The 22,659-nt window shown below is 41.0% G+C and overlaps 1 protein-coding gene across 8 annotated transcripts in view; it reads right to left on the bottom strand.

Annotated features, from left to right (window-relative positions):
* The window catches only part of LOC144506358 (sex comb on midleg-like protein 2), a 216,951-nt gene that overhangs the window by 103,720 nt on the left and 90,572 nt on the right, over positions 1–22,659 (bottom strand). For all 8 annotated transcript variants that reach the window (XM_078232360.1, XM_078232365.1, XM_078232362.1 and 5 more), the window contains exon 4: positions 5,864–5,934. In XM_078232360.1, coding sequence (XP_078088486.1) covers positions 5,864–5,934 — 71 coding nt within the window. The remainder of the gene's footprint in view (positions 1–5,863; positions 5,935–22,659) is intronic.

Here is a 22,659-nt window from a genome sequence, read left to right as displayed (position 1 = left end):
AACCATACTGTGATCGCTCCTTCCGAGAGGATCCATAACTGTGAGATCATTAATTATTCCTGTCTCATTACAGAGGACCAGATCTAGGATAGCTTGCTCCCTCGTAGGTTCTATTACATACTGTTCGAGGAAACTATCGCGGATACATTCTATGAACTCCTCTTCAAGGCTGCCTTGACCGACCTGGTTTGACCAATTGATATGTAGATTAAAATCCCCCCGATAATTGCTGTACCATTTTCACATGCATCAGTTATTTCTTTGTTTATTGCTTGTCCCACCATGCTGTTATTATTTGGTGGCCTATAGACTATGCCTATCAGTGACTTTTTCTCCTTACTATTTCCAATTTCCACCCAAATGGATTCAGCACTTTTCTCCATAGAACCTATATTATCTCTCACTACCACCCTGATGTCATCCTTAAATATCAGAGCTACACCACCTCCCTTGCTTTCCTGTCTGTCCCTCCGAATAGTCTGTTGCCCCTGGATATTTAACTCCCAGTCGTGACCACCCTGCAACCATGTCTCTGTAATGGCCACTAAATCATACTCATTCATTTTGTGCCGTCAACTCATTTACCTTGTTTCGAATGCTACGAGCATTGAGGTAAAGTGCTCTTATGCTAGTTTTTAATACCTTCTTTTTGAATCCTAACACCTCCTGAGTTCGCCTTCCTTTTAACTTTTTTCATAATTTTTGTGGAAGTTAAAATGCTCAGATTGAAGTTTCATAGTTTGGAAGCTCAATTGTGTGGATGCTAAAATGTTCAAATTAAAATTTCATAATGTCTCTGTACAGTTGTTAAAATGTTTATCAGCTTGCAGACCTTCAAAGGAGTCAGTGCCTGCTATTTCAGCATGAACAGTCTAATCTTCATCTGCCTAAGCCCCATAACATTCTGCTTTACGGCCTTCACCAGAGGGTGAGCAAGACCAGATTTTTCCATAACAAATACCAAAGGCAAATTATGGGGATATGCTATGCAAAAGGAAGGAAGGATTAGCAGAAGTCAGTTTTTCATCAAATGAGAAAGGGCAAAAAGCCAGGATTTAATTGGCGGATATGTATGCAAATGAAGGATTAGAAAAATTGCTCGTTTCTGATTTGCTGTAATTGACTATAATTACTAAGTTGTTTTACTGTAACTTCAGAAACATTTGCAGGACACCTGCAAGGTGGTTCTCCTTGTGCACAAGTCATTAAAGGCCTCACATCGGATTATGCATAGTGTCTAGCGCTGTTTGTACTCAAGTCGACTAAGAGTGCCTAAGGTTGCTGGATCTCAGGATCCAGGATCTCTGACATTTTCCATGTAGTTGAAACCTCCTCCCCACACGCTAACCTGCTGCTTTGCTTCCCACTGACCACTGACCTGTAGTTTTACCCTCCCCCTCCCTCCCCCACTTGCTAGTTTAAAGTCCTTGTGACCACCCTATTTATCCTTTCTGCTGGAACTGGTACCAGATCGGTTCAGGTGAAGACCATCCCAATGGTACAGATCCCTCCTGTTCCAATACTGATGCCAATGCCCCATGAAATGGAACCCCTCTTTCCTGCACCACTTCTTCAGCCACGTGTTCACTTCCCTAATTTTCTCATCCCTCTGCCAATTCGCACGTGGCTCAGGTAGTAATCCAGAGGTTATAACCCTCGAGGACCTGTTCTTTAAAGTAGCTCCTAGTGCCTGATAATTCCCAAACAGGTTCTCTTTCCTAGTCTTGCCTATGTTGTTTGTCCCAACATGGACCACAACAACTGGATCCTTCCCCCTCCCACTCCAATATCCTTTCAAGCTGGTCAGAGATGTTCCTCACCTTGGCACCAGGCAGGCAACATACCAAGCGGGACTCTCGATACTGTTTACAAAAGATGCTATCAATCCCCCTAATTATAGAATCCCCTACAACTACCACTTGTCTTTTTGCTCCCCCCTCTTGAATGGCCTCCTGTACCACAGTGCAATAATTGGTTAGCTCATCATCCTTACAGCCCTTTTCCTCATCCACACAGGGAGCAAGTACCTCATACCTGTTGGACAAGGACAAGAACTGAGGCTCCTCTGTTCCTGAATTTAGGATCCCTCTACCTGCCTCACTTGCAGTCACACCCTACTGTCCCTGCCCACTGACCAAATTAGAGGTACTTAATCTACCAGGTGTGACGAGTCCTGAAACAAAGCGTCCAGATAACTCTCCCCTTCCCGGATGTGCCGCAGCGTCTGAAGCTCAGACTCATCAATTCTGAGCCAACCAACACTTGCTGCAGATGTGGTCAACTGCAGCTCACAATAGGCTCTGCCAGTTGACTATATCTCCATGTCTGGGCATGACTGCTGCTCATTACCAACATGTTCCACATTAAGTAAAAGAAAAGTAATGTATGTATATAAAATAAATATATGTGCAATTGCATAACCAATTTTTAAGCAAAATAAACAGCTATGGCAGTATACATGGAATGTTTATACCACAGAAAGGGGGTGGGGGGAGGAGATACAGTAACAAAACGTTTGAGAACTTTTCCTTTACATAAGAACTTAAGGAATACGAGTAGGAGTAGACCGTTCGGCGAGGTTGTTCTGCCATTGAATAAGATAATGACTGATCTTGGGCTTTAACCTCACTTTCCCATCCACTCCCCATTTCCCTTGGTTCCTTGAGACACCAAACATTTGTCATCTTAGCATTAAATATTTCAATGATGAAGCTCCCACAACCTTCTGGGTTAGAGAAGTCCAACGATTCACAACCCTTAACAATCATCCCTTTACCATGAGACTATTCCTCTGTGCCTTCCCTATTTAGCTCCTTCAGAATCTGGTACGTTTAAATAAGGTCATCTCCTATTCTTCAAAATTCCAGAAAATATAGATCAGATTCACTCAACCTCTGAGCATAGGACAATCCTCTCAAACCAGGGATTAATCTCATGAACCTTGGCTGTACCAGCTCCAATGCAACTACATCCTTGCTCAATATGGAGGCCAAAACTTCATACAGTACTTCAGAGGTGGACTCACCAAAGCTCTGAACAATTGTAAAAAGACTTCTTCAATCCTGCATTCCAATCCCCTTGCAATAAATAATATGCCACTTGCCTTCCTAATTGTTCGCTCTACCCGCTAACTTTCCATTTCTTGTATGAAACACCAAAGTCCTTCTAAACATCAAAATTTACAAATTCCATAACTTTTAAAAAATATTCTGTTTATCTATTCTTATTTCAAAATGAATAGCCTTGCACTTCCCCATATTATACTTCCTCTGCCATCTTGCTGCCCACTCACCTAACCTGCCTATCTCTCTTTCAGCCCGTATTTTCCTCACAGCTTGCATTCCAACCTAGTTATGTATCAACAAATTTAGATGCATTACTCTTTGTCCCTCTGTCTGACTCATTAATATATTTTCTAAATAGCCGAGGCCCAGCAGTGATCCTTGTGACATTCCACTAGTCACAGCCTGCCAACTGGAAAATGCCCCATTTATCCCTACGCTCTATTTCCTGTCTATTAACCAATCCTCTACACATGCTAATGTATTACCATCAACTCCATGAGCCCTTAGGACTCTAGGATATAGGCCATCAGGTTGTCAGATTTTAATCCCTTAAATATCTCCAGTAATGATACTCTCTAAAAGCCTTATCTTCCTCACTCTTTTCATAACCAGTTTACCCTCTATTTCTGATATGTAACTTTTGTCTTGTCTTCACAGTAGAAGACACAAAGGTTTAATGCCTCTGCCATTTCCACATTCCCCATGATGTTTTTTTCCGGTCTGTTTCGAAGGGAGCAATATTTACATTAGCCACTCTCATACTTTTCATACACTTGTAAACATTCTTAGAAGCTGTTTTTATATTCCTGGCCAGTTTATTTCCATATTCAATTTTTTCCCTTTTTATAAACATTGCAGTGGCTCTTTGCTGGTTTCTAAAAAATCCTCATACTTAATAAAAATACTCCCTTGTCACAGATTCTAAGATACAAAGGAGATCACCTTGTACCCAATCTGATGTTACCTGAAAAGATTTCACAACACCGGACAATGCCTAAAAATAACCCTATTTTGTTCAGAGCTGACTGATGCTGCAAGAGGAAGACAGGCAAGAGGAGATTGGAGCAACACTTTGTAGAAGTGGTCAGTGCCTTGGAGCAAAAGAGGCAGTAAAAGTTGGAAAAACATAGTCAGAACTCAATCAACCAGCATCTCCTGACCCTAAATCAAAGCAACACACTGATATGATCTGGTGCTATATATGTGTACATTTAAATAAGTTATATACAAGAGATAGGTACACACATTTATGTGCACACACATATATGCACTCATTGGTACTAACTGGACTGTTCAGTTTCAATGAGTTTAATAGCTGCCTTCTGTGCTGTACTGTTCTATACAGCATTGCTGTTGATCACTTAACAAAGGTTATGTCATTAGTAACTATTGATTAAGACAATATATCAAGTCAGAATAAACAAGGAAAACTTCAACTCTCAAAGTGATGAATGCTGAACAATAACAGATCAATAAACTTCCATCTCTAAATAAGAGAATTGTAAAACGTTTCTAAACATAGTTTGAAAGCTGAAAGTAGAGCCATATGGTCCTGGAATGGGAAAAATAAACAGCCACTCTATAAGGTCATCAGGAATAGAAGCAGCAAAAGGCTACTTCCCACCCTCCTCACCAAAGGATTTGCTCAGCCATTCAATAAGATTATGGCTGATCTGACTTGGCCTTAACTCCTCTTTCTTGCCTGCTCCCATATCTTTGACTGTTGATCAAAATTCTCTAACTCAGCCTTGAATATATTCAACGATCCTGCATCCACTGCTCTCTGTGCAAGATAATTCCAAAGACGACAACGCTTAAAGAAAAAAATCCTCATCTCATTTTTTAAACTGTGCCTCTAGTTCTAGATTCCCACACGAAAGAAAGCAGCATTCCTCATAGACAACTCCTTTATCTCTGGAATCTGTCTAGTAAACCTGGGTCAAATGCAAGTATATCCATCCTGAAGAAAGGAGGTCAAAACAATACACAGTACTTCAGGTATGGTCTCACCAATATCCATTATGGTTGTAGCTAGACACTTTTTTTATTCAACAGCCCCCTTGAAATAAAGGCCAACATTCCATTTGCTTTCCTAATTACTTGCTGCACCTGCATGCAAACTTATCATCCAAACAGGGACACCCAGGTCCCTCTGGAATACAGCACTCAGTCACCAACCATTTAAATAATATTCTACTTTCCTGTTCTTCCTGCCAAAGTGGAAAACCTAATTTTCCAACATTATCGTCCAGCTGCCAATTTGTTTGTGTCAAATTTCTTACTCTAACTATATTCCTTTACAGACTTTTTGTATTCACCTCAATTTGCTTTCCTACCTAATTCTGTGTCATCAACAAATCTGGCTACAACACAAGTCGGTCTCTTTATGCAAATCTTAACATACATAGTCGAGACTCCCAGCAATAATCTCTGCAGCACCCAATTAGTTACAGTTTGCCAACCCGAAAATTATCCATTTATCCGAACTCAACCTCAGAGCTTTTTACTGTATATAAATTACACATGCTAGTGCTGCTTTCTGGCACTATTACATCAAATTTGTCATATACATCATGTGGTATCCCCAGAACGTGTTCCTGGGCTGGCTCTATTCCAGGAATCTGTGACCGAAGACACATGGAGTGTAGTCAATTCAGCTCAAATACTCAGCATTATTATTCTTGTCATTCAAACCAAACATGATTTTGTTCCCTAATACTATCAGAAACTTGACACGATGGAATCGAAGGAAAAAAGTACTCTATGCAGTTCTGAGCTCAGTTTCTGTGGTTACGTACCTGTTTAAAACAATGTGAAGGAGCAGGGACTTCTCCATTTTCTTTCAAGTAATCATCCCAATTAAACTGTTCTGTAATCAATAAGAACAACTTAGTAAGTCATGCAATAGAACCATTTCATAGCCTTAATTATACTCATGGTCAAATGAAATCCATACAAGTGATAAGGGAATATTTACACAAGTTCTGCTTCATGTGCTTTGGTAACTATGACACATGTCACATTCACAACAAAAGCAATAAAATTCTATACTTGGCCTATTAAGCCGTTTTAAATAAATCACATTGAAGTTTCACAGTTTAAATTTGGACTAAAAACCTTCCTGAATCTTAGGTTATTATGCTAGACTATGCACCAAATTTGGCAATAAACTAAGTAGTTATTATTGATCATGTGCATTGCGATAGGTCAAGATTGCATTTATGTAGGAGGACAGGAAAAGAGGAAGTGGAATGTTCAAGATGGCAAATATTTGGAGATGTATTATTTCCAATCTTCCAATTAATTATTCTCTGCCCCTACTTAATAAGATGCTGCTTTGCTCAAAAGGTAAAAACAAGTAAAGCTACATAGGCCATGAAAGTTGTAGTTACTTAGTCTACGAAAGCTCTGGGTCCCAAGGGGTCAGTTCTTTATACTTGTGGTTGCAAAATTGGAACCGAGAAACCTACTGCAACACTTCCAAATGATGATCTGAATGGATTAACTTTTAGCTCTAAGCTAAGTCAATCTCCTGAATAGGATCAGAGGATAAATAACATTCTATGTAGCGAGTTTCCAAGCCAGGAACCAATTTCATGAACTGTCAAGTCTGCAATGTGAATCTTGCACAAGGGTCCCAATAACCCCCAATGAATCCTGAAATTGATGATTGTGGTCTATAGGGAAATTGATATTTTCTGACAGCCAATGCAAGTTGCTGAAGGCAACCTGTGTGAGAGTTTGAGAAAAGTTCAACTTCAGGATCAAGGATGAACATGTTTAAGGTTTTGAGTGAACTACACATGGAAATTGGGGAATGGACCAGTGGACAGATCAACAAATCCACCATACCATTAAAATACCTACATTATCAGTAGATATTCATGTTAGCATCAAATGAAGCAGGTCATCCCAATTATTGTTGATATTTGTAGGAATTAAAACCAGGTAACAAACTACCTGTTGTATCCTGCGATTATGAAACATTTCTTTGATGCTTGGCTCATGCGCATACAATTTCACTGTCTTGGTGGCTAAAGATTATGGCCAGAAGAATAATTTTAAACTTATGCAAATACACCCCCTAAATGTAACTCACATTCAAAATACTGTGCGAGAAAATGGTTAAAAACATATTACTTAGCTTACAAATCTTTTTTTACTCTTCAAATGATATGCACTCTCCACAAAGAGAAGTATGACCAAATTTGACACTCTGGGTAAATTTTACGCCAAACATGCAACTAAAATTTGCCATTACAAACCAAACTGGCAGCTCTACATGTGATTTCCGACTATTGTTATACAAAGTCCCAGAATATGCTCATTTTGCTCTGAAGCAACAATGCAATTATTTATTACAAATGTGGCTTAATCAGTTTTCATGGTCCCATCTTGAGAGCTTGCAGTTTATTTGACAGACACTCAATGGTAAAGAATGGGTACAACTCTGGTCTATTGGAGGTGCATGCAAATAAAGAAGCCCCTCATGGGATCGATCTTCAATCTGCATCCACAATACAAAACTGTGCACTATTAGGAAGGGAACATGTGTTGAAGCCATAATATCCCAATAGTGATCTACCAATAGTATTGGGTGCTACAGTTAAAACTAGACTGTATTTAGAAAACGTGATGCCTACTTCATAAGAGGACACAAGGCAAGACTGCCACACCACAGGAAGCAATTAACTATCAAGAGTGTCTAAATCGCTTTATATTAAACATTAAATAGCTCAAGACACTCCAAGCAGCTACAGAGGGTGCACCATATTTGTATTCTGACATAGAACCATGGAATCCCTACAGTGCAGGAGGCCATTCAGCCCATCTAGTCTGCACCGACTCTCTGAAAGAACAGAGAGTCCCCCCCCAAACTAGCCCCATAACTCCCGTGCATTTACCACAGCTGAACTACCTAACCTGCATATCTTAGGATACCAATGGGCAATTTAGCATGGCCAATCCACCTAACCTGCTTATCTTTAGACTGTGGGAGAAAACCAGAGCATCCAGAAGAAACCCATGAGACAAGTTACCCAAGGTCGGAATTGAATCCGGGCCCCTGGTGCCATGAAGCAGCAGTACTAACCACTGTGCCACCATATTTCTTCATGGATAAAATCAAATTGGAAAATGGCCTTAGCTGAAGATTCCAGTCAAGTCCGCTGCCTTGTAGCCAAATAAAATCAGATATGCCATGAAAAGAATCTGCAGTTCAGTAACTCAAACTATATACTATTTAGAAATAGTTAAAGAAATTATTAAGTACAAAGTATTTTAAAATGTAGGCATGGTTAATTGTGAAGCATTAGATTAAGATCCAAATGGAGTTCAGTGAAGTATAAAATGGGTACAATTTCCAACAAATTTACACAATTTTGAAATGATTCAAATGCAAAGGGATCACATTAATATCATAACCACAACATCAATCGGATTAGAATAAAGTTTTAAATAAAGGCAAATGGGGTAAATTTCTTCACTCAAAGTGTTTTATGTCTTCCGAGTTCTCTACCCAAGAGGGCAGTAGATGATCCATCATTGAATATCCTTCTCCTCCCCAGGTAATCTCTTGGGATTAAAGATGATTGGCATCCACTCTAGTTCTCTGGGTTTTGAGATGGCAGAGTCCAACGCATGATCTGCAGTCTCTATCACACGCAGGGAAGGTGGTGCTTGGAGGGTTGGGTAGATTAGCTACAGGAAGCTGTGTGTTCTAGTGGCTAGGCCAGTTCAGCTACTGTTCCAGGGTAACACCATGGGAATTCAGCGATGACAGATTATCCAGTCATAATTATCTGCTTATTATGCACAAACTGACCGCGTATTTTTTTTCCTTTATTCTTTCATGGGCTCTGGGCATCGCTGGATGGGCCAGCATTTGTTGCTCATCCCTAATTGTCCCTTGAACTGAGTGTTTTGCGAGGCCATTTCTGAGGCCTAAGAGTTAACTACACATTGCTATGGGAAAGATGACGGGTGGGTTTTTACGACAATGGTTTCATGATCATCATTGGATTTTTAATTTAGATTTTTAAAAAAAATTGAATTCAAATTTTATCATCTGCCATGATGGGATTCAAACCCGGGTACCCATAGCATTACCCAGAGTCTCCAGAATACAAATCCAGCGACAATATCACCATGCCACTGCCTCCTCCCAATGTTACACATCACAAAAGTGACCTCACTTGATGACACAAAGCACTTTACAGTCAACGATCATCAAAGTGGAATAAAAATGCAATTTTAGAACAACTGCCTTCCACACACTCATTCTAAAATCTAGCCAGCAACCTTCTCTTGATCACTAACTGGCAACATTTATTGGAAGTATACTCAAATTGACTAGGCAAAGGCAGGGCCAGTATTATCATAGGAATCATAGAAACCCTACAGTACAGAAAGAGGCCATTCGGCCAATAGAGTCTGCACCGACCACAATCCCAACCAGGCCCTACTCCCATATCCCTACATATTTTACCCACTAATCCCTCTAACCTACGCATCTCAGGACACTAAGGGGCAATTTTAGCATGGCCAATCAACCTAACCCGCTCATCTTTGGACTGTGGAAGGAAACCGGAGCACCCGGAGGAAACCCACTATTAATTTTACACTAACTACTAACTAAACTACTAACTATTAATTTTAGTTGTGATATTGAACAACTCAGTTAGATGCGGGAATAAAGAGTGACCAGTCTACACAATGCAAGTTAAAAAGTCAAAAGCATTTCACATGTACATAGCATCACAGCTTAAATAAATTTACTTTGCCAATTTATTAAGTTCCTTGTATTCTTGAATTATCACAATACCAGCACACACACACTGTAGCCATGGGTTTAATCACAAATTCAGCATTCACACACTGCCGCCACCTTCTGCACAGTGAAAAAATTATCAGTTCACCACTGTGCATTGGCATGCATTTTCACTGCACAAGAACAAAAATGATAAGATTACACCAGTGGAGGGCACTAGTGCTTTATTTACTAGCTCCATATTATCCTTCAGTAAATCTTAACCATATCAGATATCATGGTCAAAATGATTGCATTCCAAATTTTGATAACTGGATTTCAGAAAAAAATTGGTTCAATTTAAAAGTTTTCTAAAAAAATAAATATCCAATATTTAAAGTTTGACTTTAAATGTAGTTTAACACCAACTTGCATTTGATACAGAATAATTTCACATTTGGAATACTGCGCCCAGTTCTGGTCGCCACACTACCAGAAGGACGTGGAGGCTTTAGAGAGAGTACAGAGGAGGTTTACCAGGATGTTGCCTGGTATGGAAGGGCTTAGTTATGAGGAGAGATTGGGTAAACTGGGGTTGTTCTCCCTGGAAAGACGGAGGATGAGGGGTGACCTAATAGAGGTGTATAAAATTATGAAAGGCATAGATAGGGTGAACAGTGGGAAGCTTTTTCCCAGGTCGGTGGTGACGTTCACGAGAGGTCATAGGTTCAAGTGGGGGGGGGGGGGGTTTAACACAGATATCAGAAGGACGTATTTTACGCAGAGGGTGGTGGGGGCCTGGAATGCGCTGCCGGGCAAGGTGGTGGAGGCGGACACACTGGGAATGTTTAAGACTTATCTAGATAGCCACATGAATGGAGTGGGAATGGAGGGATACAAAAGAATGGCCTAGTTTGGACCAGGGAGCGGCGCGGGCTTGGAGGGCCGCAGGGCCTGTTCCTGTGCTGTATTGTTCTTTGTAATGTCCAGAGGTTCTTGACAGATGCATGACTAGACAAAAATGGGCCTTCAACTACAGAAGGAGGTATTAACAGTGTGATCAAAAGCTTGGTCAAAGAATTGGGATAATGAAAGGGTTCTTTTGAACTTCTTGGAATTAGCTTAACTTTTGTCTGTTGAGCGAACTTCTATTCCTTGCTTTAGTTGCTAATATCTGTATTCCACCAACACTTTATATGGATAGTAGTAGCTAAACATGAAATGGCAGCCCTAATGATGAAAACTATTAAATGAAAATAATCTAAGTATGGGTCTTTAAGATTTCAAAAGATGAGGATTGTGGCTATTTCCTTTAGCAGTTTGTCCCATTTGTTGTCCTTGGGAAGAAAGATTGTTGGAACATGGTCTTGGAAACAAAGGGTCTTTGTAGTTTTTGTGATGGCTACCTTCTGTTTTGCCAGTGCCAGAGGGCATTGGGTACTTTTTCTGTCAATTCCCACCAGTCCATTTCATATTTTATAGAAAATGGCAAGTCTTGTTATGCTTTTTCGCTGTAGTGATTCCCATTTTAAGTTTTAGATCAAGGTTGTGATACCATTGTACTTCCTAAACTGATTTGTGCAGCATATATTTAGACTGCTTCAATCTTACATGCATCTTTCATCATACAAGGACCCCACACACAATTTGCATACTCCAGGATTGGAGGAAATGTTTGGTGAGCTGTAAGTGACATTTTTGTTGCAATACTGAAGATTCCTCCTTCGGCAGTCCAAATTAGACCTTGTATCAGAGAGAGACATTTAGTTGATAAAGTGATTCAGCAACAGATTCCTTAGTTTTTCTAGTCTCAAAGTTATTAGTTGTGTAAGGAAACACTACTTAGGCAGTTAAACATCCCTTTGGGATTTTTATTTCGACTACCAATTCCAGTACCTATAATTTTAACAGCAAAGAAAATTAACAATGTGGTGATTTTGCTTGTTCATTAATCTCTCCAATTTGAGTTACTCCATAGAACCATAGAAAATTACAGCTCAGAAACAGGCCTTTTGGCCCTTCTTGTCTGTGCTGAACCATTTTATGCCTAGTCCCACTGACCTGCACTTGGACCATATCCCTCCACACCCCTCTCATCCATGAACCCGTCCAAGTTTTTCCTCAAATGTTAAAAGTGGTAAAAGCATTTACCACTTTATCCGGCAGCTCATTCCACACTCCCACCACTCTCTGCGTGAAGAAGCCCCCCCCTAATATTCCCTTTAAACTTTTCTCCTTTCACCCTTAACCCATGCCCTCTGGTTTTTTTCTCCCCTAGCCTCAGCGGAAAAAGCCTGCTTGCATTCACTATCTATACCCATCAAAATCTTATACACCTCTATCAAATCTCCCCTCAATCTTCTACGCTCCAGGGAATAAAGTCCCAACCTATTCAATTTCTCTCTGTAACTCAGCTTCTCAAGTCCCGGCAACATCCTTGTGAACCTTCTCTGCACTCTTTCAATCTTATTTACATCCTTCCTGTAACTAGGTGACCAAAACTGTACACAATACTCCAAATTCGGCCTCACCAATGCCTTATATAACCTTACCATAACACTCCAACTTTTATACTCGATACTCCGATTTATAAAGGCCAATGTACCAAAGGCACTCTTTACGACCCTATCCACCTGTGACGTCACTTTTAGGGAATTCTATACCTGTATTCCCAGATCCCTCTGTTCAACTGCACTCTTCAGAGTCCTACCATTTACCCTGTACGTTCTACTTTGATTTGTCCTTCCAAAGTGCAATATCTCTCACTTGTCTGCGTTAAATTCCATTTGCCATTTTTCAGCCCATTTTTCTAGTTGGTCCAAATCCCTCTGCAAGCTTTGAAAACCTTCCTCACTGTCCACTACACCTCCAATCTTTGTATCATCAGCAAACTTGCTGATCCAATTGACCACATTATCATCCAGATCATTGATATAGATGACAAACAACAATGGACCCAACACCGATCCCTGCGGCTATTAAAATTTCAGTAATTGATAAGAACAGCTAATTGAAGTAACAGAAAATGCTAAAAATATTTGGTAGATCTGGCAGCATTTGTGAAGAGAGGGAAGACAGGGTTAACCTTTCAGGTCTCAATCCTGCATCAGAGCTCAATTGACCCAGAAAAACAATCAACCACTTGAAACATTAATTCTGTTTCTCTTTCCACCAATGCTGCCAGATCTGTTGAGTATTTCTAGCATTTGCCTTATTTCAGATTTCCAGCATCTGCAGCTTTCTGCAGCTTTCTATCATCTCAAGATGATAGTTTGTGCCTCGGTGGTCAACTAAGTTGAACATTGCCTGGTGTGGCTCAAGTGCTCCACTTTGGCATGGCAGTCTCTGCCACATTTGCTGCAAAAGGAAAAGAGTAGGCTGATAAAGTGTATGATTTGTTGGCCTCTTTTCCTCAAGTCCCTCTTCTTGACCAGCTGTTTTTCATTTCTGCTCACCCGCTTCCAATGCCCTTCAAGTCAGCTTCCAGAGTTTATAGTTTATTTTATTAATTGGTCACAAGTAGGCTTACAGTAACTTCATTGCAGTGCTGATGTAAAAATCCTCCAGTCGCCACACTCCGGCACCTGTTCTGGTTCACTGGAGAGCCCCAGTCCTGGCGCTGAGAGGCAGCAGTGCTAACCACCATGCTGCCAGCAACCATCTCCGTTTCAGTGTCAATGTCTGCCACCTTCAGATCTCACTTGCAGGTGCCCTTGTAGTGGAGAAATGGAGATCCAGGAGGTCATAACCTAGTGTGCAGCAGTTCACCAAAAATGTCTTTGGGTATACAGCCATCATTCATCTGCTAAATTGAGCCAAACCAATGCAGATATCATTTGCTTTGCTATAAGTGTATGCTTATTAGCCAATGGAATTGGTAACAACCTTGATCTGCCAAGAATCCAAGGATATGTCCAAGACAGCAGCGGTGGAAACTTTCAGCCATTTTTGCATGCTTCACATATGTTGTTCAGGTGTCACTATTGTAGAGGAGTGAACTAAAGATGAGGGCGATACCGCACTAGCATGTTGTAGTGAGTAAATGGACAGACTGCATGCCTACAGTTTAATTTCATCATCAGCGTCAGGAAGACAAACTTCATGGTCCAGGATATGCCATACTGCCACCTATCAGCATTGACAATGTGATGCTGCAGGTTAACATCTGCACACACTTGGGTACCACAATCACCAGCAACGTAATTTGATGTTGAAATCAATCATTTTTAAAATTCATTTACAGGGTATGGGTGTCGCTGGCATATTCAGCTTTTATTGCCCATCTCTAGATGCCATTGAAAAGGTGATGAGCTACCTTTTTGAACCTCTGCAGTCCCCAAGGTGTATACACATACACAGTGCTCTGAGGGAGGGAATTCCAGGATTTTGACACAGCAACAGTGGAGGAACATGGATATATTTCCTGGTCAGGATGGTGAGTGACTTGGAGTGGAACCCCAGATGGTGGTGTTCCCAGTTATCTGCTGCTCGTCCTTCTAGATGGCAGTGGTCGTGGGTTTGATAGGTTCTGCCAAAGGAAGCTTAGTGAGTTCCTGCAGTGCATCTTGTAAATGGTACACACTACTGCCAATGTTTGTCGGTGGTGGAGGGATTGAATATTTGTGGAAGGGGCAACAATCAAGCAGGCTACTTTGTCCTGGATGATGCAAGCTTCGAGTGTTGTTGGAACTGCACTAATCCAGGTAAGTGGGGAGTATTCCATCACATCCTGGTTTGTGCCTTGTAGAGAGTGGACAGGCTATGGGTTGTCAGGAAGCAAGTTACATGCTGCAGGATTCCTGGCCTTTGAGCTTTTCTTGTAGCCACAGTATTTATATGGCAAGTCAAGTTCAGTTTCTTGTCAATTGTAACCCCTAAGGTGTTGATAATGGGGGATAGTGGTAACAGCATTGAATATTATGGGGTGATGGTTAGATTCTCTCTTCTTGGAGTTGGAGATAGTTATTGTCTAGTACTTGTGTGGCACAAACGTTACCTGCCATGTGTCAGCCCAAGCCTGGATATTGTCCAGAAATTGCTGCATTTGGACATGAACTGCTTCAGTATTTGAGGAGTTGCGAATGGTGCTGAACATTGTGGAGTCAGTGAGCATCCCTACTTGTAACCTTACGATGGAAGGAAGGTCATCAGTGAAGCAGTTGAAGATTATTGGGGCTAGCACACTACTCTGAGGAACACCTGCAATGATGCCCTGGAGCAGAGAATATTGACCTCCAACCATCAAAATCATCTTCCTTGTGCCAGGTATAACTTCAAACAGCAGTTTTCTCCTTGATTCTCGTTGACTCCAGTTTTGCTAGTGGTCCTTGCTGCCACACTCGGTCAAATGCTGCCTTGATATCAAGGGCAGTTACTCTCACCTCTCGAGTTCAACTTTTTTGTCCAGGTTTGAACCAAAGCTGCAATAAGGTCAGGTGTTTAATGAACTTGGCAGAACGCAAACCGGTCGTCAGTGAGCAGCTTATTGCTAAGTGCCACTTGATAGCACTGTTGATGACCCCTTCCATCCCTTTACTAATGATCGAGAGCAGACTGATGGGGCGGGGGTAATTGGCCGGGTTGGATTTGTCTCATTTCTTGCGTACAAGACATATCTGGCAATTTTCCACATTGCAGGTAGATGCCAGTGTTATAGCTGCATTGGAACAGTTTGGCTAGGGGCATGCTAAGTTCTGGAGCGCAAGTCTTCAGTACTATTGCCGGAACATTATCCATAGCCTGAGCAGTAACCAGCCCTGGAGTGAACCAACTGGCTGATTATTGACATCTGTGATGCTAAGGGCCGTAAGAAGTTTAACAACACCAGGTTAAAGTCCAACAGGTTTATTTGGTAGCAAAAGCCACACAAGCTTTCGGAGCTCCAAGCCCCTTCTTCAGGTGAGTGGGAATTCTGTTCACAAACAGGGCATATAAAGACACAGACTCAATTTACATGAATAATGGTTGGAATGCGAATACTTAAGTAAGTGGAGTGGGGATATGTCAGATAATGAGGTTACAGATTGTGGTCAGGCACAATTCTGCTGATGGCCCACAGTGACTCATGCCCAATCAAGTTGCTAGGTCTGTTCAAAGGCAATCCCATCTAGCAAGGTTGCAGTGCCACTTGCATCATAAAAGCCGCAGTTGTTGTATCCAAGCTGAGTAGGAGAGTTGGAACAACAACAATCTGACTGAGACCACCAAGGACTACTTTGCTTTTCTATAACACATAGGATTCTTGCAAAACAAACTTGAGAAAAATGAGCAAGTGGCTATTAGGACAGTTAACTTAATTTGATGTTGCCTGATCAGCCTTAAAAAATCAGAATTGCTACAGTGCAGAAGACGGCCCGTTGTGTCAGCACCAAGTTCTCTGAATGAGCAATTCACTGTGCCAATCCCTGGTGTTCCTCTTGTAACTCTACACATTTTTCCTTTTTAGAGAACAGTTTAATTCCCTTTTGAATGTTTCACTTGAATCTGCCTTCACCATACTCAGGCAGCGAGGCACTGAGTTTTTGCTTCTTTTGCCAATTACTTCAAATCTGTGCCTTCTCATTCTTGTTGTTTTCACGAGTGGAAAGTTTCGTCCAGATCTCTCATGATTTTGAATACCGCAATCAAATCTCTCCTTATTCTTGTCTCTAAGGAAAACTGTCCCAGCTTGACCATTCTATCATCATAACTGAAATTCCTCATCCCTTGAAACACACTCAAATCTTTTCAGAGCTGTAACATGTACCTAACTCTCCTGTGAACTTGCAAGATATCACCAAAACTCGAAGAGTATATGTAATTACCATTAACCTTATTTTACAGAGAAATTTATCAATTTATAATAGCCAGCCTGTTTTTTTTTTGGTAAAAAGCAGTTTATTGGTGAATCATTCAATTGTTAGTGTTCTGAAGGAGACCAGTAGCCCGTTGTGTTGGCACTAGCACCACAAAGATGCATTTTACCCAGTGTCACGCCCCACCTTCTCCTCTCAGCCCTGCGTATCCATCCTTTTCAAATAATTATCCAATCATCTCTTGAATGCCTCAATCAAGCATGCCTCCTCCAGGCTCTCAGTCAGTGCATTCCAGATGCTAACCATGTTATTCCACCAATGGCAGCTGGTTTCCCTGTCTACTCTGTCCAGACTCCTCAGGATTTCCTGTATCAAATCTTCTCTGAACCTTTTCTAAGCCAAGGACAACAGTTCCAATTTCTCCAATCCTTCTGCATAACTGAAGTTCCTCATCCCTTGAGCCATTCTAATGAATCTCTTCTGCACCCTCTCTCTTGGCTTGAGCTCACACCACTTAAAATCTGCCAACCACAGTCCCTTCTCTGATCAAAGCCTTTTTCCTCATTTAACTGGGGCCTCTCCCATTCTTAGCCTGAAATGTCTCTTTTCCCGGTCACATGACCCAAGTTTTCACACAGTTTTTCCTTTCTGCACAAAGAACTGAAAATGCTGAATTCTGCATGCGTAGCTGATTTGGTTTGCCCATGCACAGACTCAGAGGTGCCGAATCTGCTCTCGACAAGGTGGTAAGTTCATGACAAATGTCTTTTGGAAGTCTATGTATAGCACATCAAAAGCATTACATTCATCAACCCTCTGTTACTTCAACATTAAACTCCAGCTAGTTGAACATGATTTGCCCTCAATATATCCATGTTGATTTTCCTTAATTGACCTGCATTTGATCAAGCAACTACTAATTGTATCCAGAATCATCCTTTCTAGAAGTTTTTAAACTGATTGGCTTTTTGAACAAGGATGTAACATTTTCAATTCTCCATTCCCCTGACACCACTCCAGAATTTGAGACTGCCTGGAAAATTACGTCCAATGCCTCAATAATATTTACTCATTTAATATTCATCAATACCTCAACTATGGTCTATGCATAAATCCCCTTTTTGGTCCCTAATCAAATCCAGTCCATCTTTTCCTGTCCTTTTATTATTTATATGCTGATAGATGAATTTGAGAATTCATTTTATGTTAGCTGCAGTCTCTGTTCATACTCGCTTTGCTTCTCTTATTTGCTTGTTCACTTCCTATGTGCATTCTGGTTCTCACTTCTATTATCCACCTGACATCTGTCATAGGCACACTTTTTCTTCTTCATCTTAATCTCTCACCCTATTGACATCCAGAGAGCTGTTGCCTTGCCTTTCCACTTCCTAGGAATATGCCTCCACTGTCTCCATATTCTCTTCTCTTTAAATGCAATACATTGCTCAGTTATGAATTTGCCAGCCAAGCTTTGATTTCAATTAATTTGGCCCAGATCCATTCTTATAACATTTGTGGAATCAACAAATCTGGGGATAAAGTTGTTAACGCCATTAGAGACACAAATTTTTCATGAGAACCCCACAATCAAAGAGTTGTTTTGAATGTAATAGATAATTAGTTTAAATTTATGTTTGGAACATCCCAAGTATGCCATGTTGCGATGAAGATAGGTGGTGGAGAAATTTTATGTGGGGGCCCTTTTATGTGGGGTTCATATATTTTTACTCACAGAAACAAGTAGTTCAGCTTGGGAACAAACTTAAGTCAAAGGAGCAAATGACATAAATGTTAGCAGGCATGCGACTTAAGCAGAGAAAATATTTTTATTGTTCACCACATAGAATGGGAGTGGAAACTTGGGCTCAGTTTGGAGACGGAGTCCATGATAGGAAATAAATCAGCTAGTAGGACCAGGGAATAGAGCTGCTAGAATTTTTGTTTAAACTATTGTGCATAAATTGCAGGTGAAGCTCAGGCTTGAACTGCAAGTCCCAGACCTTACAGGGTAGCTGTGAAAAAGCTTGGAGTTGATCATCTTGAAGAATCCGAGGGAAGATTCAGTTGAAGATTTTAGACTGAAATATGTGCGTGTTTTAAGCTTTTCGATGCAACATATAAGCAATCACTTAAGTGTTTATTTGGTGGTTCTGAAAAGAAATATTACTGTTAAAATGTTAACTCTTTTTCTCTCCATAGATGCAGTCAGACCTGCTGGAGTTTTTCCAGCACTGGGTTATTTCAGATCTCCAGCATCTGCAGTATTTTGCTTTTATTATATATTTAGCAGTGTTTAAATTACTTAATTCTTGTACAGTAAAATTCATTTGTTTTAAACCATGGAATCTCATGGTATCATTCTTTCAGAAGATAACTGAATTTCAAGTTTCTCTTTAAACTTTAATGGTCTCTATGGTGATTGTAACAGACAAGGTTAAAGGGTGAGCAAGACAGAATATGGAAAGCACTATTTTGGGTTACCTTAAATTTAATGATGGGCAGCCAGGGAGCTGAGCATTGGAACAGTTGAGTCTAGAGATGACAAAGTTATGGAAGGAAGTTTCATCAGTGGGTGGGCAGGTGCAGTGGCAGGCAAGGTCAAAAATGGACAACAGCAACATGATTCAATTTCTATTTGAAAGAATTGGCTGTTTATATTAGTCCTAATATCTTTCAGCATTCCCACTCACCTGAAGAAGGGGCTTGCAGCTCCGAAAGCTTGTGTGGCTTTTGCTACCAAATAAACCTGTTGGACTTTAACCTGGTGTTGTTAAACTTCTAACTTTCAGCAATACAGTAGAAAAGTGACCAACAGTTCCAAGATTAGATTAATGCTGATTGAAGGCCTGAAACAATGTTTCTCCAAGATTAGTCTTGGATCAGGCTTGTCCATTTTATTAACTTAATTTTAGAAAAACATTACCAAAGACTGGCACCTAGACCGTCATACAGGAAAATCATTTGCGTGAAGCTTTCATTTGTTTAACCTAGATGGCTGCAGTTTATAGAATGCATTTCTATATTGTATGTTTTGCATATCTTCGCATTCTTTTCTCCCTTGGAGAACGATGTGGAGTGTTGGAAGAATTTTGCATACCAATTAACAGCCTGCTTGGAGCTGCATGAACACCTCTTCCATGGCCGAGTCCTGGAGTCAGGTTTGAATCCAGTGTCTTCCAGCTCAGATAGTAACATTACCAATTGAGCCACTCAGGCTCTCATTTATATAATGATAAAAAGGAAGACAGACAAATATATATGAGGAGGACACTGGGTTGCAAGGGAGTAGAATAGACAGTATTACAGTTGATAAGGAGGATGTGCAGGATATTCTGGAGGGTCTGAAAATAGATAAATCCCCTGGTCCGGATGGGATTTATCCAAGGATTCTCTGGGAGGCAAGAGAAGTGATTGCAGAGCCTCTGGCTCTGATCTTCAGGTCGTCGTTGGCCTCTGGTATAGTACCAGAAGATTGGAGGTTAGCGAATGTTGTCCCATTGTTTAAGAAGGGGAACAGAGACTTCCCCGGGAATTATAGACCGGTGAGTCTCACTTCTGTTGTCGGCAAGATGTTGGAAAAAATTATAAGGGATAGGATTTATAGTTATTTGGAGAGTAATGAATTGATAGGTGATAGTCAGCATGGTTTTGTGGCAGGTAGGTCGTGCCTTACTAACCTTATTGAGTTTTTTGAGAAAGTGACCAAGGAGGTGGATGGGGGCAAGGCAGTGGACGTGGTATATATGGATTTTAGTAAGGCGTTTGATAAGGTTCACCATGGTAGGCTTCTGCAGAAAATGCAGATGTATGGGATTGGGGGTGATCTAGGAAATTGGATCAGGAATTGGCTAGCGGATAGGAAACAGAGGGTGGTGGTTGATAGTAAATATTCATCATGGAGTGCGGTTACAAGTGGTGTACCTCAGGGATCTGTTTTGGGGCCACTGCTGTTTGTAATATTTATTAATGATCTGGATGAGGGTATAGTTGGGTGGATTAGCAAATTTGCTGATGACACCAAAGTCGGTGGTGTGGTAGACAGTGAGGAAGGGTGTCGTAGTTTGCAGGAAGACTTAGACAGGTTGCAAAGTTGGGCCGAGAGGTGGCGGATGGAGTTTAATGCGGAGAAGTGTGAGGTAATTCACTTTGGTAGGAATAACAGATGTGTTGAGTATAGGGCTAACGGGAGGACTTTGAATAGTGTGGAGGAGCAGAGGGATCTAGGTGTATGTGTGCATAGATCCCTGAAAGTTGGGAATCAAGTAGATAAGGTTGTTAAGAAGGCATATGGTGTCTTGGCGTTTATTGGTAGGGGGATTGAATTTAGGAGTCGTAGCGTTATGTTGCAACTGTACACAACTCTGGTGCGGCCGCACTTGGAGTACTGTGTGCAGTTCTGGTCCCCACATTACAGGAAGGATGTGGAGGCTTTGGAGAGGGTGCAGAGGAGGTTTACCAGGATGTTGCCTGGTATGGAGGGGGGATCCTATGAGGAGAGGCTGAGGGATTTGGGATTGTTTTCGCTGGAAAGGCGGCGGCTAAGAGGGGATCTTATTGAAACATATAAGATGATTAGAGGTTTAGATAGGGTGGATAGTGATAGCCTTTTTCCTCTGATGGAGAAATCCAGCACGAGGGGGCATGGCTTTAAATTGAGGGGGGGTAGTTATAGAACCGATGTCAGGGGTAGGTTCTTTACCCAGAGGGTGGTGAGGGATTGGAATGCCCTGCCAGCATCAGTAGTAAATGCGCCTAGTTTGGGGGCGTTTAAGAGATCCGTAGATAGGTTCATGGACGAAAAGAAATTGGTTTAGGTTGGAGGGTCACAGTTTTTTTTTTTTTTAACTGGTCGGTGCAACATCGTGGGCCGAAGGGCCTGTTCTGCGCTGTAATGTTCTATGTTCTATGTTCTATACAAAGTATTTCACAATTACAGGATGCCTCAAAGCATTTTACTGTCATTGAAGTACTTTTGAATTGTACTCAATGTAGCAATGTTGGAAAATGTAGTATTCTCTGCTCTACTTTAAAATTGTGCCAAAGGATCTTTCATGACTGCCCAAGAGAGCACTCAGGGTCTTGGTTTAATCTCGTAGAAAGTCGGCATTACTGAATGCAGTACTCCCTCACTAGAACTGCAGGATGTCAGTTTTTATTTTTGTACCTATGTTCTGAAGTGGGGTCCAAACCTACAGCCTTGTGACTCAGAGGCAACAGTGCTACCAACTGAACCACAGCTGACACACAACAGCATTGGGCTAGGGTGGGCACATTAAGTCTCACAACACCAGGACTCAGTCACCTGATGAAGGAGCAGTGCTCCGAAAGCTCATGATTTTAAATAAACCTGTTGGACTTTAACCTGGTGTTGTGAGACTTCTTACGATACACAACCACTGCTAAGAGGCCAATAATTAAAACTAGGCTAACTTGGCCTCTACAAAACTATCGAGGAACTGAATTTTGATGGGGACCACGAACACAATCATTTTCAACAAGAGATAATATGAGCTTTATTTTCTTTGATCATCAAATCAGACCACTGAAGATCTTTCTAGGTTGGCAAGAAAAATTGTGACACTGATACTAAATATCATCATTTCCACTTGTGCCAATCTTTGGAAACCACTACAGCAAGAAAATGCCTACAAATTCCACATTCTGTGCTCAAGAACAAAGACAAGATAGAAGACAGGCATGCAAAATAAAGCACAGGCAATTTCCATGTTCCATCAATGCTCTTAATGTATTATAATATTGGTTGAAAAATTGGCCAAAGGCAACAAAACAATTAGATTATTTAAAGCACACTAGTGAACACCAGCAAATACTGAATGATTGATACTTTAGAATCAAATATTAAAGCAACAGCAATTGGTCATAAACCAATATAATTGGCACATTTCACAGAAGTGAACTCAAGGTCAGTTGTTGCATCATCAATCCATTGGCTGGATCTTTACAAAACACAATGCACCTATATACACTGGTCATGTTTCACCCTCCCCATTTCCAGACCCATTTTAAGGTGATGCCTGTATAAATTGGGGTA

Source organism: Mustelus asterias, chromosome 17, assembly GCF_964213995.1.
Source record: "Mustelus asterias chromosome 17, sMusAst1.hap1.1, whole genome shotgun sequence".
NCBI classification, from domain to species: Eukaryota; Metazoa; Chordata; class Chondrichthyes; order Carcharhiniformes; family Triakidae; genus Mustelus; species Mustelus asterias.
This window is presented reverse-complemented; position numbering and strand designations above follow the sequence as displayed.